This window comes from Trachinotus anak, unplaced genomic scaffold (assembly GCF_046630095.1).
Source record: "Trachinotus anak isolate AG129_WGS33_773 ecotype Australia unplaced genomic scaffold, CSIRO_AGI_Tana_v1 ptg000003l, whole genome shotgun sequence".
In the NCBI taxonomy this organism is placed as follows: Eukaryota; Metazoa; Chordata; class Actinopteri; order Carangiformes; family Carangidae; genus Trachinotus; species Trachinotus anak.
Window position 1 is genome coordinate 14899359 of NW_027273854.1, and position 18028 is coordinate 14917386.

General features: G+C 38.7%; 1 protein-coding gene and 1 gene segment (V, D, J or C); both read right to left on the bottom strand.

Moving 5' to 3' along the window:
* LOC139609152 (ubiquitin carboxyl-terminal hydrolase 29-like) overlaps positions 1 to 18028 on the bottom strand; it is a 91323-nt gene that overhangs the window by 17417 nt on the left and 55878 nt on the right. The window lies entirely within an intron of this gene.
* On the bottom strand, positions 2427 to 3596 carry LOC139609144 (immunoglobulin heavy variable 3-48-like). The segment is given in 2 exon segments: positions 2427 to 2447; positions 3237 to 3596. Coding segments are annotated over 2 exon segments (381 nt in total).

Below are 18028 nucleotides of genomic sequence, written 5' to 3' on the forward strand. Positions count from 1 at the left end.
GTCCTTTCCCTGCAGGCTGTCTGATCCAAGCTGTGTAGTAGCTGCTAACAGAATAAGAGACCTGACAGGTGATGGTCAGACGTTGACCTGGCTGCACAGTCACAGAGGCTGGCTGTGTCAGCTGTTCACACTTCACACCTGTTAAAAGAAGAAAATGTTTTGTTATCAATGATCAAGTTAAACAGCAAAAGAAGAAATGTTGACTGTGACAAATCCAGAGAGACTCACAGAATCCAGCTGCCAACAGCAGCAGCAGAGCTACACAAAACATGGTTGATGGTGAAAGTGAGCAGCTGTGAACTCCACTGACAGTCTGATGTGAAGTTTTTATAGCTGAGGAACAAGGAAGCTCACTGAGTTTGCATACAATCAAACATATGAAGCATCAGTGTTGGTCCAACTGGAGCCAATAGAAGAGTCTGATCAGTGTTATTATATCTGCAGAGTGAAAACGTGCCAAGAAAACACCTCTGCTTTACTTTGTATATTTTGATTTCATTACTAACTCCAACAATCAGGAGAAGTGGATTCAGGTGTGGCTCTGTTCTCCTGACACATCTCTACCACTCTGACCTCCCCCTAAACAGGAAGAAGACCAGAAGCTCAAGGAGCCACCAGAGGGATGGAGACTGTGTTTTGCTGTTTTTCTTTTTTTGTTGTTGTTTTTTTTTTTGGGACAAAGTGCTTTAACCAGTTGAAATCATGCTGACACTTTAAAAATAATACTTTAATGCCCCAAATTTATCATTTATGTTTCATCATTGCTAAATATGTTCAAAGGCTGTTTCTCTCTTCAACAGTGAACTGGTGTGAAATCATCAGTGGTCTGAGGGCTCCTCCTCTGGTGGCTTCATGTTACAAGTGTTCAGGCACTGAGGGGTTTTTGTTCAGGTCTACTGATGCTTTGTGTTATTGTGTCTCTGGCACAGTAATACACAGCAGAGTCTTCAGGCTGCACATTCTGTCCATTTAGAGTCACTGTGTTGCTGGAAGAGTCTAAGCTGATACTGAACTTGTTTTTGATGGTCGGACGTTGACCTGGCTGCACAGTCACAGAGGCTGGCTGTGTCAACTGTTCACACTTCACACCTGTTAAAAGAAGAAAATGTTTTGTTATCAATGTTCAAGTTAAACGCAAAAGAAGAAATGTTGACTGTGACAAATCCAGAGAGACTCACAGGATCCAGCTGCCAACAGCAGCAGCAGAGCTACACAAAACATGGTTGATGGTGAAAGTGAAGAGACGAGAGCTTCTGATCCTCTTTAACCTCCACTGACAGTCTCATGTCTTTATAACTGCGTCACAAGGAAGATGAGTTTGCATAGAGACTTGACAGATGATGGTCACATGGATGTGGGTCCATTTAGCAGTTAAAATAATGCTGTGTTTCATTTATACCTAATCTTAGCTGTTGAGATGAATTTTAAAGAAATTGTAAATTTGATTCTAGCATTACATTTGCTCTTTTATTTCTCTCCACAGAATTTAAATGATATATTATAATGGTTAGATTCTTGTTACAATCATATTCTGGGTTTAAAGTCAACTTCAAGGGCAAAAACAGACAATAAAACTGTATTTAAACAACTGTACAGTTAGGAAATACTGATATAAGACACCTGCACCTCCATAAAGACCTGCTGAATCATTCCATGAAAATGGTTTTATTTATTTTTTTTTGGTTGTTGACATAACTTCACTGAAAGACACAAATATTTTACATCTGATTTGACTCTTTTTGACTTTTTTTGTTAGTTTGCTTTTAAGTTTTCAGTCTTCAAATTGTGTTTGAAGCCACAGACATACAGAGAGACCTGGATCATTTTGAGGAAATTAACTACTTCAGAATTGAAATATGAAATGTATGAAAATGTGCAAAAAGCTAATTGCTGTGGTCAACAGGAAAATGTCTGCAGACTTATCTGTCAAAGAAAAGTCTTTTTGAGAAATGTATGTTGGAAAATACACCTTTAAACCCCAAACAGACATCTGTGGTTCTCACGCAGAGTTTAGTAAAAGTGCTCAGTGTCATTTTCTTGGGCTATTTGAAGTGAAGACATTAATCATTTGAGTGAATACAGGTCTGATGAGGACTGTGGGATTTTGTACAGCTGCTCAACCACCTTCAGTCACTGTGAGTCTCGAGCACAATAATAAACAGCAGAATCTTCAGTCTTCAGACTGTTCATCTGCAGATACAGCTGCTGTCTGCTGTTGTCTCTGGAGATGGTGAACCGGCCTTGGACTGACTGAGAGTAGTATTTGGTGCTGCCACCACTATAGCTGATAAATGCAATCCACTCCAGTCCTTTTCCAGGAGCCTGTCTGATCCAGGCCATATGGTAGCTGCTGAATGAGAATCCAGAGGCTGTACAGGTCAGTTTGTGGGATTCTCCAGGTCTTTTAACCACTGGTTCAGATTCTGTCAGAGTCTGACCATCAACACCTGTCAAGATGAAAAGGAATAGAGTCAGGTTTTTTAAAAGGGAAACTTTCTAAAGGTAACTTTAAGACAAGATCAGAGAAACTGTTGACCTGCCCAGCAGAGAGTTAACAGCAGCAGTCCTGTCCTATAGTCCATCATGTTCAACTGTGTGTCCACTGTTCTCTGTCATCCTCTCTGCAGTCAGATAAGTAGAGGTGGAAGACATCTGAGTTTTGCATTCACTCCTCCTCACAGGGAGGAGAGAATTTAAATGGGCTTCACCTTCATTTTTGACGACTTTGAACTAAGATGGTTACAATAGAAGTTTAGATTCCAGCCATATGAATTTGATTAAAAGATAAAATATTACTAATTTTTTTTTGTCTGTACTGCATTGTCTGCTGAGGTTGAATTTTGTGCAGCATTTTTTTTTGTTTTTTTGTTTTTTGTTTTTTTATTTTTAAAGTAGGATTTGTGTTTTGTTCAATGTTACTAACATGACACAAAATCTTTGAGAAATAATAGCTGATGAGAAATATGACATTCCTACATTCCAAGTCTACAAAGTAAATTTGAATCTGTTCTCATCTTTCACCGTGTGCAGGCTGGCAGGAGACTGTTGTGGATGGAGGCTTTATGTTATGTGTAAAATATAAATGATTCATTGTTTCATACAAATCATCATCATGGATAATAAAAAACACCAAACTCAGCTGCAACAAATGCAATACAGATAAACTGAATGTTCCCAGTGGTTGGAGTAAATAGAGGAAGTAGTTTTTGTATGACTCTGCTATCACCGTCTCTCACTGTGTCTCTGGCACAGTAATACACTGCTGTGTCCTCAGTCTTCAGACTGTTCATCTGGAGATAGACTTTACTGCTGGAGTCATCTCTGGAGATGGTGAATCTGCCCTGGACTGACTGGGAGTAATAGATAGGAGCACTAGCTGTGTCTATATAAGTGATCCACTCCAGTCCTTTACCAGGAGCCTGTCTGACCCAGTTCCAGACTGAGCCTCCAAAATTAAACCCAGATGTTGAGCAGGTGAGTCTGTGGGATTCTCCAGGTCTTTTAACTGCTGCTTCAGACTCTGTTAGGGTCTGACCTTCAGCACCGATCCAAACAGACAGAACAACCACCAACAGTGTGAGCTTTCTGTCAGCCATGTTGACAGTTTGCTTAGTAAGTTTTCAAATCCATGAATCCTCTTTAAATATGATGTCAACTGAATCCCTGTGAGAATTTGTTTACAGGAAACTCCTCCTACGTCACGTTCTGCTTTCACAGTCAAATTCAAGACTCACAGCAACACAAAATATAACAGCATTTAAACAAATGACATATTCTAGTTTAAATCATCTGTACCTCCATGACTATAAAGAAATGTAGATAAAAAAACTGAAAATATAATTATTATTTTTTGACACCTCTTCACTGAGGGGTCCTGAAGATGTTTTCTCTTAAAACTAAAACGTCTCAAACGTTTCACATAATGACTTTATTTCCGTTTACTTTTTTATTACTGTTGAAATTCTAAGATCAAGAAAACCATTTCACACCTGATTGTAATTGTAAGATTCATTTATTCTTTTGTGTGTTTGTTTGTAGATCTGATTGTGTAACTGAAAACACCAGTGAAGAAAGAGCAAGATAATGAAGACTTTAAATTTCAAGGTTTCAATATTCAAACTGTGTTTGAAGCCACAGACGCACAGAGAAACTCTGAACCCTGAGAGGAAATGAACTGAAACTGTGTGATGATACAGAAAACTAACTGCTGTAGTGAACAGGAACATTTCTGCTGCTTATCTGTCACATGAAGTCTGTGAAACACTTGGACAGTTACTGTCAGCAAGTGTAACCTCCATTTATTCTCCCACTGCAAACTAAACAAAGTGAAAACACTAAATCTCAGATCAGACAATTAGCAAAAACATCTAAGAACACAAATTCTCTTCATTGTTGCCCACTGTTGATCTTGGACAGTTACAATATAAAGCATGTTGAGATGTTCCAGTCAAATGAATTTCAAGATGTTGAAGCTTTTTGCAGCCGACTCTGAATTAAAGGACGTCAGAGTTTCAAAGAACAAAGAGGGAAATGTTTCTGTTCACAACTGAAGGATGCTGACAGAAAATCTTTGACAAACAATGACTGAACATGAAACTGCAGAAACTAGTGGGAAGGTACTGAGGCAGTTTTTCTCAGTGAAATCATCAGTGGTCTGAGGGCTCCTCCTCTGGTGGCTTCATGTTACAAGGGCTCTGACAAAGTAAAAGGCAGATGGGAATCTGATCTGGGTACGAAAGAGCCTGCAGCCTGGAATGCCCTGTGTAACCAGCCCTCCAGTGTCCTGGTATCTAATTCTTCCTGGGAGAGAAAATATTAAGATTCTACATAGGCTTCATATCACTCCTGAAGCCAGACACAGAATTAATCCAACTCTGTCAGAGTTTTGGACTAAATGTCAATCTGCTGTTGGATCATTTTTTCATTGTTTGTGGAGCTGTCCCCATGTCCAGCAATTTTGATCACAATTGTTCAGCAGTTTAGTGTAACTTTTAAGTGCCGTCTACATCTTGGTGCAAGGACCTGCCTGTTGGGACTAAATGATGAGTTACCAGCTGATTTTTGACACAGGGAGATTTTGCATATTCTGCTGCACTGTGCTTGGAAATGTATTTTGGTCCTTTGGATCACTGACAAAGCTCCTTCCCTCAATCAGTGGCTACAAGTTGTGACAAGTATCATTCCATTTGAAACCTTTTCCACAGCACTAAAGGATAAACCCTTTTTATTTTACTTGATTACCAGATGCCACCGCATCTCGTAGGATGAGGTCGGGGCTGATGGATCTGGCCTGGAGAAGGGATGTATAGACATAGCTCGATATGATGTCATACTGCAGTATATGTTGCTGTCTTTCATGCACTCCCTGGACTTTCAAATGTACTTATTTATTTATTTTATATTATTTTTATCCTTTTCTGTGTGTGTGTGTGTGTGTGTGTGTGTGTGTGTGTGTGTGTGTGTGTCTGTGTGTGTCTGTGTGTGTGTGTGTCAGGTTTAATTGCTTGTATTTTGTATGCTGTTGTTATTAAGTTCTGTGTTTTCCTTTTTTTTTTTTCGTTTATTTTATTCACCCTACAACATTCACACTCATGCATCCTTTCTACTCACACATCATGCACTTCACACTGAATTTTCTGACAGCCACACTCGAAAATGTATGATTATTTTGTGAGGAAATGTATTTTCATTGATTTGTCTGTTAAATAAATACTTCTGTTTATCTTTAACATTGTGTGTCTCCCTCCTTGTCATGGCTGGAAGAGCCAGGCTGTGACTGTTGTCCACTGCAGTTCAAAGGTGGATTTTCACATCCAAGGTGTTGACTTCTTATTTCTCTCATGATATGTCTGGTTTTATATAAAAAGACATCACACAGACATGTTAACGAGCTCAAAAACTTGATTTTCATGGGAGTGGGACTTTAATTGAAACCTGTGTGGAAATATGCAAAACACTAACTTCCGTGGTGACAAGGAAAATGTCTGCAGACTTATCTGTGTAATGAAACCCTTCTTTTATAATACATTTGAAAAGAGCAACCAAAGTTGTCGAAAACCTGGACAACTGTTTTATTGAATTGGATACATTTGAACTGAGGACATCATTCATGGTAATGGTGGTCTGATGAGGACTGTAGGATTTTGTACAGCTGCTCAACCACCTTCAGTCACTGTGAGTCTCGAGCACAAGAATAAACAGCAGAATCTTCAGTCTTCAGACTGTTCATCTGCAGATACACCTGCTGTCTGCTGTTGTCTCTGGAGATGGTGAACCGGCCTTGGACTGACTGAGAGTAGAATTTGCCACTACCACTGCTATAGATATAAGCGATCCACTCCAGTCCTTTTCCAGGAGCCTGTCTGATCCAGCCCATGTCGTAGCTGCTGAATGAGAGTCCAGAGGCTGTACAGGTCAGTGTGTGGGATTCTCCAGGTCTTTTAACCACTGGTTCAGATTCTGTCAGAGTCTGACCATCAACACCTGTCAATACAATAAAAAAACAAAAAGTGAAACAGGCTGGTGAGAAAAATAAAACCATGTAAAAAGATGATATGTGAATATCTTCACCTGCCCAGCAGAGAGTTAACAGCAGCAGTCCTGTCCTATAGTCCATCATGTTCAACTGACTGCAGAGAGGATGACAGTCAGGTTTTTTAAAAGGGAAACTTTCTAAAGGTAACTTTAAGACAAGATCAGAGAAACTGTTGACCTGCCCAGCAGAGAGTGAACAGCAGCAGTCCTGTCCTATAGTCCATCATGTTAAACTGTGTGTCCACTGTTCTCTGTCATCCTCTCTGCAGTCAGATAAGTAGAGGTGGAAGACGTCTGAGTTTTGCATTGACTCCTCCTCACAAGGGGAAGAGAACTGTGTTGGATTTGGTCTTCATTTTAATGTTTGATGAAACTTGAAAATTAATGTTCAGAAGTCAATCCTTCAAGTGAGCTTATTTAAAGTTTTGACATGTTTTAATTTCATTTTGGAAAAGTAAAAATAACCAAATTGTAATGAATCATGACATTGTGTATTCTCATCCCTCCCTGTGGTGGTCAGCAGATGAGCTAAAGTTGGTCATAAAATTAATGAATGACAAATCGGACAATTCACCTTTCTGTTCATCTTCAGATCCAGCAAATCTTCTTGTCCAACTAACCCTCCTATTGTGTTAACAAGCACTGAAGGAAACAGTGAGCAAATTATCATCCAGTAAAATGTTTTATCTGCTAAGTAACTTATTATTCATTCATAACCATAATATATGATCTTACTTTGATGTTTTATAGACTATACATGTTTATGCATTTATGCATCAATGAGCTCAAATGATATGACATCACTTAATAAACAATGAATTAATATGGTAAACTTATCATTAAATAACCCAAATGTGTACAATAACTGAGGTTACACTGCGACAGCTGGGTTCAGTAGATGTGAATGTGTGTGTGTGTGTGTGTGTGTGTGTGTGAGAGAGAGAGAGAGTGAAAGACACAGTAGGTGTGTGTGGGATCATATTTGCTTCCAGTCTCTACATTTGAATTCAAGTCAAACACTTTCTTGGCATGAGACAGGAGTTTAATATTATCACACCGTATTATTGTAGCATTTTGTTACATTATTTTTCTTTTGTTATAATTTCTGTTGTATCCAGTGTAAATCTTTGGCAACATTTATGATGTATTTCTCTGTGTAACCAGCCCTGAAAACTACTTGGTCAAATTTGACCCATAACACCACAGATACTGAATCTTCTGCTGTCAGACTCTTGACCTCGAGGTACTGAGTGCTGCTGGACTCATCTTCAGTCATGAGGAAACGGCTTTGAAAGGAGCTGCCATAGATAGCAGAGTCTGAACCTGTGTTCATCCTCCCAATCCACTCCAGAGCTTCCCCTGGTCTCTGTCGTATCCAGTGTATGTTGCACTCTGTCATCTCAAACCCAGATATGACACAGGACATCTTCACTGTGTCTCCAGGTCTTTTCACCTCAGATGGAGACTGGTCCAACACAAATTTGAATCACAGGTTGGACATTTGCAAAAGAAGTAAAGCAAAATTCATTTTCTCACCATCAATATTAATTACTACAATGATAATCTCCTGTCTTTCCTATTACACGGTCATCAGCATTTCAAAATAAAATACTGCCATAATTCAATGGTTGATCAACTTTTGTCATATCACATGTTGCTATATGAAGTTGGGTTTTGTCAAATTATCATTCTCAAAAAGTAGAAATTAATAATGAAGGGAAAATACAAAGAAGTAAAGACAGTTTTTCTCAGTGAACTGGTGTGAAATCCTCCTCTGGTGGCTTCATGTTACAAGTGTTCAGGCACTGAGGGGTTTTTGTTCAGGTCTACTGATGCTTTGTGTTATTGTGTTACTCTCTGGCACAGTAATACACAGCAGAGTCTTCAGGCTGCACATTCTGTCCATTTAGAGTCACTGTGTTGCTGGAAGAGTCTGTGCTGATACTGAACTTGTTCTTTAGTGAATCTTTGTAATGAGATCCTCCAGTATATTTCATTCCAATCCACTCCAGTCCTTTCCCTGCAGGCTGTCTGATCCAAGCTGTGTAGTAGCCACCAACAGAATAAGAGACCTGACAGGTGATGGTCAGACGTTGACCTGGCTGCACAGTCACAGAGGCTGGCTGTGTCAACTGTTCACACTTCACACCTGTTAAAAGAAGAAAATGTTTTGTTATCAATGATCAAGTTAAACAGCAAAAGAAGAAATGTTGACTGTGACAAATCCAGAGAGACTCACAGGATCCAGCTGCCAACAGCAGCAGCAGAGCTACACAAAACATGGTTGATGGTGAAAGTGAGCAGCTGTGAACTCCACTGACAGTCTGATGTCAAGTTTTTATAGCTGAGGAACAAGGAAGCTCACTGAGTTTGCATAGAATCAAACATATGAAGCATCAGTGTTGGTCCAACTGGAGCCAATAGAAGAATCTGTTCAGTGTTATTATATCTGCAGAGGGAAAACATGTCTGGAAACCACCTCTACTTTAATTTTTGATTTCATTACTAACTCAGTTTTATCACATTGACAATGTCCCTGCATTTCCAGAAAAGACAACAACAAACAGCTGAGCCTCCAGTCTTCTGGTTGGTCATCTTTAGATCTACTTCCTACATCTGGTGGACATGATGAATCCGGGCTGCTTAATAATTAATGCATGAGCAGCAAACAGTGCGATGAGCCTATTGGATTGATTTTTTTTAATTTTTTGTTTTACAAATAGTTTCATTGTAATTATTATGAAGAAGAAATCACCTTTTAGAGGGTCAGACTCATCAAACTTTGCACACGTGTCAGGCCTGTTGAAAATGTATATGTATCATGGGTCTTGCAAATGGGTGGGCAAAGTGGGTCCATAGCGTCCCCTAGAAAATTTCAGTGAGGCACTACTCGCTCTGTGTTTCACCTACATGTATGAAAGTCAGTCGGCACATATAACAATGAAATGAGCTGAGTTTTTCTCTTTGCTTTGGTGCGATTGACCAGTTTTTCACATGTGTATATTCATGAGACAGAGGCAGTAAGTTTGCCTGATGCATGATTGAAAAGAACATTTATGAAGTACAAACTGCACATCAGTGTCATGCACCCTAACCTTGAATGAGTAAGTCTCACAAACACAGAATAAACAGGAGCTTCTTCAGTCTTCAGCTGTTTATCTTGAAATCCCTCTGAGACAGTGAGATGGTGAAGTTGAGTGTCAGTCAGTTCAGATCAATGAGAAAAGCAGATTTCAGTGTCGCCTTGTAGTGACAGAGGAGACAGAAACTTGACACTTACTGCTCTCTAGTGTTTATATCAAGGAAACATTCAGTTTTACCCTCATATTGGGACAGTTTAGATTCCTCATAGTTATAACTGTAACTATGTAGAACTGTGGTTACTTGCTTGCTATTATTTTAATTCATGCTCAGTGAGTTCAGTAACCAGATTGCTGTGTTGTGATTGATGTTTTTTTGTTGTTTTTTTTACATTCATGTGTAATGGTTAATGGTCATTAATGATGATCCTTCACGGGGCCAGTTTCCACAGTTTCATGAATAACAACAACAACAACAACAACAACAACAACAACAACAACAACAACAACAACAACTGATATAAATGAATGGCTGTATCATTTTCTTCAAAAATGTGAAATAAGAACATGTGAGATCATTGTTGTAATAATGCAGATTGTAGGATTTTGTACAGCTGCTCAACCAACTTCAGTCACTGTGAGTCTCGAGCACAATAATAAACAGCAGAATCTTCAGTCTTCAGACTGTTCATCTGCAGATACAGCTGCTGTCTGCTGTTGTCTCTAGAGATGGTGAACCGGCCTTGGACTGACTGAGAGTAGAATTTTCTGTCACTGTCATATTCAATAGTAGCAACAAACTCCAGTCCTTTTCCAGGAGCCTGTCTGATCCAGGCCATCCAGTAGCTGCCAAAGTTAAATCCAGAGGCTGTACAGGTCAGTGTGTGGGATTCTCCAGGTCTTTTAACCACTGGTTCAGATTCTGTCAGAGTCTGACCATCAACACCTGTCAATATGAAAACAACATTAAATGAAATACGTTGGTGAGAAAAAAAAAACTATTTAAATTTATGACATATGAAGTATTTTCACCTGCCCAGCAGAGAGTTAACAGCAGCAGTCCTGTCCTATAGTCCATCATGTTCAACTGTGTGTCCACTGTTCTCTGTCATCCTCTCTGCAGTCAGATAAGTAGAGGTGGAAGACATCTGAGTTTTGCATTGACTCCTCCTCACAGGGAGGAGAGAGGTGGAGTGAGCTTGGCGTTTAGTGTAATGTTTGATGAAATAATTTTATTTCCCAAATGAGTTAAACTACAGTCAAAATATAATGAAGCATATTGAACAGCAGATGAGCTCAGTAATCTACAGAATTCCTCTGATCATCAACATCCATCAGAATTTTTAAAATGACTTTATTGTCATCTCATCGTGTCACAAAATGAACTAATGTTTTGATTATAGTTTAGATTGTGCACACATCACTTTTCTAATGAATGATTTATGTTTAGGTATGTGACATTTTTACATTACTCAGTCTACATAACATATTGTTGATGAAATAAGATGAATGAAATTTCTTTTCTGAAATAAAGTTTTTTTATTCTTTCAAACTCTTCTTTCATCTTGTATCAAATCTGCTTCTGTTCCACCTGCAAGGGAAGCGGGTGGAAAAATAGTAAAAACATGCACACACGTGGAATTTCCACAGCAAGCGTTTACAGGTGCTGGTCATATAATTAGAATATCATGAAATAGTTGATTTATTTCAGTAATTACATTCAAAAAGTGAAAGTTGTGTATTGTATTCATTCATTACACACAGACTGATATATTTCAAATGTTTATTTCTTTTAATTTTGATGATTATAACTGACAACTAATGAAAACCACAAATTCAGTATCTCAGAAAATTAGAATATTACTTAAGACCAGTACAAAAAAAGGATTTTTAGAAATGTTGGCCAACTGAAAAGTATGAACATGAAAAGTATGAGCGTGTACAGCACTCGATACTTGGTTGGGGCTCCTTTTGCCTGAATTACTGTAGCAATGCGGCGTGGCATGGAGTCGATCAGTCTGTGGCACTGCTCAGGTGTTATGAGAGCCCAGGTTGCTCTGATAGTGGCCTTCAGCTCTGCTGCATTGTTGGGTCTGGCGTATCGCATCTTCCTCTTCACAATACCCCATAGATTTTCTATGGGGTTAAGGTCAGGCGAGTTTGCTGGCCAATTAAGAGCAGGGATACCATGGTCCTTGAACAGGGATACCATGGTCCTTAAACCAGGTACTGGTAGCTTTGGCACTGTGTGCAGGTGCCAAGTCCTGCTGGAAAATGAAATCTGCATCTCTATAAAGTTGGTCAGCAGCAGGAAGCATGAAGTGCCAAGAAAACTTCTTGGTAGACGGCTGTGTTGACCTTGGACCTCAGAAAACACAGTGGACCAACACCAGCAGATGACATGGCACCCCAAACCATCACTGACTGTGGAAACTTTACACTGGACCTCAAGCAACATGGATTCTGTGCCTCTCCTCTCTTCCTCCAGACTCTGGGACCTTGATTACCAAAGGAAATGCAAAATTTACTTTCATCAGAGAACATAACTTTGGACCACTCAGCAGTAGTCCAGTCCTTTTTGTCTTTAGCCCAGGCGAGACGCTTCTGACGCTGTCTCTTGTTCAAGAGTGGCTTGACACAAGGAATGCGACAGCTGAAACACGTCTTGCATACGTCTGTGCGTGGTTCTTGAAGCGCTGACTCCAGCTGCAGTCCACTCTTTGTGAATCTCCCCCACATTTTTGAATGGGTTTTGTTTCACAATCCTCTCCAGGGTGCGGTTATCCCTATTGCTTGTACACTTTTTTTCTACCACATGTTTTCCTTCCCTTCACCTCTCTATTAATGTGCTTGGACACAGAGCCCTGTGAACAGCCAGCCTCTTTAGCAATGACCGTTTGTGTCTTGCCCTCCTTGTGCAAGGTGTCAATGGTCAGCAGTCAGCCGTCTTCCCCATGATTGTGTAGCTACACAACTAGACTGAGACCATTTAAAGGCCTTTGCAGGTGTTTTGAGTTAATTAGCTGATCAGAGTGTGGCACCAGGTGTCTTCAATATTGAACCTTTTCACAATATTCTAATTCTCTGAGATACTGAATTTGTGGTTTTCATTAGTTGTCAGTTATAATCATCAAAATTAAAAGAAATAAACACTCGAAATATATCAGTCTGTGTGGAATGAATGTATTCATTATACAAGTTTCACTTTTTGAATGGAATTATAGAAATACATCTACTTTTTCATGATATTCTAATTATATGACCAGCACCTGTATATTACCACCACGCAAGCTCTTGGCCCGTGGTGCGGAAAACAGCCACAACCAAAAAAACACAGATCTCAGACTTTCAAAATAAGACCTCTTTTTGGATCATGAATAGTACTATATGGTGATATTAACTCTTAACCCTCAAGAATGAGATAACAATGAATACATGACTGACATATTAACATTTTAGCTTTTTAACACTTTCAGAGATTAAGTTTCTACAATTATTTAACAGATTTTAAACATATCTCATGAATTACTTCTCATGACCACAATGTCATTATCAGATAATTTTTAAATCTTATTGGACAATGGATTTCTCAATTTCTTAAAGCTTGTAACAGATTATGAATTATGATGCTCGTTTCTTAACTTGTCACTTCTTGTCAGGAACTGGCTGCACATTTCTCTTCCTGCTGCTGCAGAGAGACAAAGTGAGAGTGTAGTAATTTTACTGTTGGGAGATGACTCCTGTCGTTACACAACAGCTGCAACAACACAAGAATAAATACACTGCTGCGTTCTCAATCATACAACCTGTTATTTGTGTCTAATTTTCAATATCACTTCTTTCAGCCTGAGATCCAGTGGAACAAAGTTTATTTGTGAACTTTTCTTTCTCAAGTTTGAGAAGTCAATGAAAAGGGTGTGAACATTTGAGACTAGTTTTACTGTTGATGATTTAAATATCAAGTGTTTTTGTTGACTAAATCTTGAATAAATTGTTTGTGGATTTCTTTGGACAAAACAAGAATAAAACATCCAGAGTTTTAGTCAACTTAAACTTGCCCAAAAATAAATTAGATGATGTTGACTAAATATGAGTGAAACTAACCTGGACTGAGAAAAACAGATACAAACACTAAACAATTTACAGAGGAAAGAGAAAATTGGCATTAATTGCCCTGTAATGTTTTCATAATAGGAAGAGTAATATTTCATATTCACATTATGTAACTCACCTACAGTTAAAATACATAGTTCAACATAGTTTGATCATGAAATTTCACTGTATTATTTTGTACTATTATTGTATTATTATTTACTCATGAACAATGATTTTAGCAAAGAGAGAAATCTTGTTCTCAGCTGAAGCAAAGTTTTAGATATTAACTCATTATGTTTTCTTTTATTGATGTATTTTAGAGGCTGTTATGTAATGATGATCTTTTATTTTACTGGGTTTATGATTAAAAAAAGCAAGAAAGACAAAATGAACATATGATTACTGTGAATCTCTCGGTCACAGGATTTTGTACAGCTGCTAAACCAACTTCAGTCACTGTGAGTCTCGAGCACAATAATAAACAGCAGAATCTTCAGTCTTCAGACTGTTCATCTGCAGATACAGCTGCTGTCTGCTGTTGTCTCTGGAGATGGTGAACCGGCCTTGGACTGACTGAGAGTAGTATTTGCCACTGCCACCAGCATCAGTTGCAACCCACTCCAGTCCTTTTCCAGGAGCCTGTCTGACCCAGCCCATCCAGTAGCTGCTTAATGAGAATCCAGAGGCTGTACAGGTCAGTGTGTGGGATTCTCCAGGTCTTTTAACCACTGGTTCAGATTCTGTCAGAGTCTGACCATCAACACCTGCCAAACAAAAGCAGAAATGCATGTCATGTGTTACACTACCATAAATGAAAATAAGTCATATCAAGATCAGAGAAACTGTTGACCTGCCCAGCAGAGAGTGAACAGCAGCAGTCCTGTCCTATAGTCCATCATGTTCAACTGTGTGTCCACTGTTCTCTGTCATCCTCTCTGCAGTCAGATAAGTAGAGGTGGAAGACATCTGAGTTTTGCATTGACTCCTCCTCACATGGAGGAGAGAGGTGGATTGATCTTGAATCTCACCTCTTGTCTGGTGAAAACTGTTTTAAAATAGTCAGCAACATCACCATTACAGTAATTAAACCTTATTGTTTTGTAATCTGCTTGATTATTTTTAAACAATGACCAATAATTAGTGAAGTGGTGCACAGCACAACTGGATGTGGCACTGTGAGAGAATTTCATCATTTCACAGCAGAAATGTTAGTAACATATTATCATTCAGAGGAAAACACTGATTGTTGCTCATGGATGTTACAGGGAGAAGTGTTAAAGCCAGTCTCTGTCTGCCCTCCAGAGTTCAGAAATAGGAACAGTAGCTACTTTTAACATTGAAGCTGACCCACATGACACCCAGAAATACTGTATATAGCAGAACAGCAGAAATTCTGCTCGAGGTCTCCTCACTCTCTGTATTTCAGCATGTGTTGCTTCATATCTGTTCTATCAATATATACAAAACTTTATTGACTGTTTCACTGTATAAAACTGTCCCTAATCTCTCTAGACGTTTCTCTCCAGTATAAACATGACGACACAATCACAACCTTCATACTTAAGTCATGATCAGTATTATGCTCAGTTGATGTCTTTAGCAAGTTATGATCAAGTTTTTCTCATTGTGAGCCACATGTCATGTTTTACAGTTTTTCTGTTCCACATTCATGTTTCTCAATATCACTGCTCATTACATGTTATATATATTTATTTTACATATATTTTATTTACTACTCTGACATGTTATACTTTGAACAGTAGGCCTTCTGTAAGTCTTAAAATTAAAGCGCTAAAAGGAAGTGCACTTACTCAAGGACTCATGAGAGTAAGTTGTGCAGGAAGTTGCTCTGCAACAGTCACAGTAGCAACATGTTGTCATGGTGATTTGTGCAGACTCTGCTTTTCCTTATAGCATCTTTAGCATTTTACCAAATAAATCCATGGCTGTGCATATTGTGTTTCTTCCTTGTAGCAGCAATCCTAACTTTTGTCTATGTGAGTACATGTTTGTGAACAACAGGATGAGTTTGTATCTCTAATTACTGTGTGTAAAATCAGGCAAAATCAAACACGTTTGTCTTTCTTCATTTTTTCTGTGCTTTCTGTTTATTTTTGTTGTCAAGGATCGACTCAATCAGTATTTAAAAAACTGGAAAATTAGTAAATACCAATATCAGACACCTTCACCTCAATAGGTGTAAAGACCTGCTGAGTTCATTCATGAAAATGTTTCTTTTTTTCTGACCGGTCTTCATTGAAGGATCCAGCAGTTTTATTCTTATAAATTTTGACTGACATGATTTAGTTTCACAATGACTTTAAGTCTGTTTACTTTTTAATTAATATTCTCTAATTCTCCAATCTAATTATCACAAGTGAACTGAAAGCAACATAATCTTATTGAATGGTTGACTTTGCTGCAGCTGGTTGAAAATCTGTATTTTTACATTTTTCTGTATTCAAATTGTGTTTGTGGCCACAGACATACAGAGAAACCTGCAGCCTTGAAAGGAAATGAACTCCTTAGGAACTGAAACCTGTATGAAGATATGCAAAAACTAACTGGTATGGTGACGGGGAAAATGTCTGCTGACTTATCTGTCAAATCAAACTGCTCTTTTATATCACACTCGATAAGAACAACATTGTAGAAAACTTGGACAGTTGTTTTATTGATGTTCTGTTATGCAATGAGCAAGATTTCCCTGTTCAGTGAGATTTCTATTCATATCAATGTTTAAAAATATTTTCTATTGGAAAATACACCTTTAAACTCCAATCAGATATTAAAGCTTCTCAGACAGTTTAAGGTGAAACTGTGTTATATCCTTTCCTCACAAATATGTCCCTGGAGAATTGATGTCCAGTATCATCTAGTAGAGGGAAGTCTCCTGCTGTTCATGACTGGCTGCTGAGCAGCCACGTTCATCACTAACAGTGTGGCTCAATAAATACATTGATCAAATATCTGTCTTTATTCTATTTAATGATTTTGTGAGTAAAAAATAAATGATAAATAAAATGAATTTTATTTATCTATGTTCAATAGGTCAATGAGGTTGTTTTATTGTTGTTCATTTCTTAGACCAAATCTAAAGAGAGGGCAGACTTCACTTTTAATGGTTTCAGAGAAACTTGGAGCCTCTCAAAGAAAACAGCTGCTTGGAGACTGAAACCTGTGTGACAGTCTCCATCAAAGTAGATGTAGTTTAGACAAAGATATTAGTGGAAAACAATTGTTAGACAAGTATTTGCTGGTTTAACTGTCGAAGTACAAACACTATGAGACCATTAATAAGGTGTTGTCACATAAGTGGAGCTTGAAACCCATCCACCCTACTCAGTTCTGTTTCAGATGATGTGAAACAACATTCACCTCAGCAGGCAAAGAACAAAGAGGCTTGATGATGGACAGTCTCTGCAGGTGGGACTGCAGATGGAAAGAAGCTCTGCAGACTGAGTAAAGCTCGTCATCAGTCTATAAACTTGTGAATGCAGGTCATCAAATGCATTTCACAATTCAGTTGTTGTTTTCTTTAGTGATCGTGTTCATGAGCATTATTTTGAACGAAGCTCTGAGCTTTGTCACTGATAAAGTCACATTGTTGTTTTGTAAATGGAAGCAATTTAAATCTTTGTTTAGAAATATTCTGTTGTCAAAAAAAAAAAATTGAACTCTCTGTAGTGAGGACATTAAGCATGTGAGCTAATGGGGTCTGATGAGGACTGTAGGATTTTGTACAGCTGCTCAACCAACTTCAGTCACTGTGAGTCTCGAGCACAATAATAAACAGCAGAATCTTCAGTCTTCAGACTGTTCATCTGCAGATACAGCTGCTGTCTGCTGTTGTCTCTGGAGATGGTGAACCGGCCTTGGACTGACTGAGAGTAGTATTTGCTGCTGCCACCACTACTGATATAAGCGATCCACTCCAGTCCTTTTCCAGGAGCCTGTCTGACCCAGGCCATGTAATAGCTGCTGAATGTGAATCCAGAGGCTGTACAGGTCAGTGTGTGGGATTCTCCAGGTCTTTTAACCACTGGTTCAGATTCTGTCAGAGTCTGACCATCAACACCTGTCAAGACAATAAAAAGCAAAAAGTGAAATAGGCTGGGGTGAAGAATAAAACCATGTAAAAAGATGATATGTGAATATCTTCACCTGCCCAGCAGAGAGTTAACAGCAGCAGTCCTGTCCTATAGTCCATCATGTTCAACTGTGTGTCCACTGTTCTCTGTCATCCTCTCTGCAGTCAGATAAGTAGAGGTGGAAGACATCTGAGTTTTGCATTGACTCCTCCTCACAGGGAGGAGAGA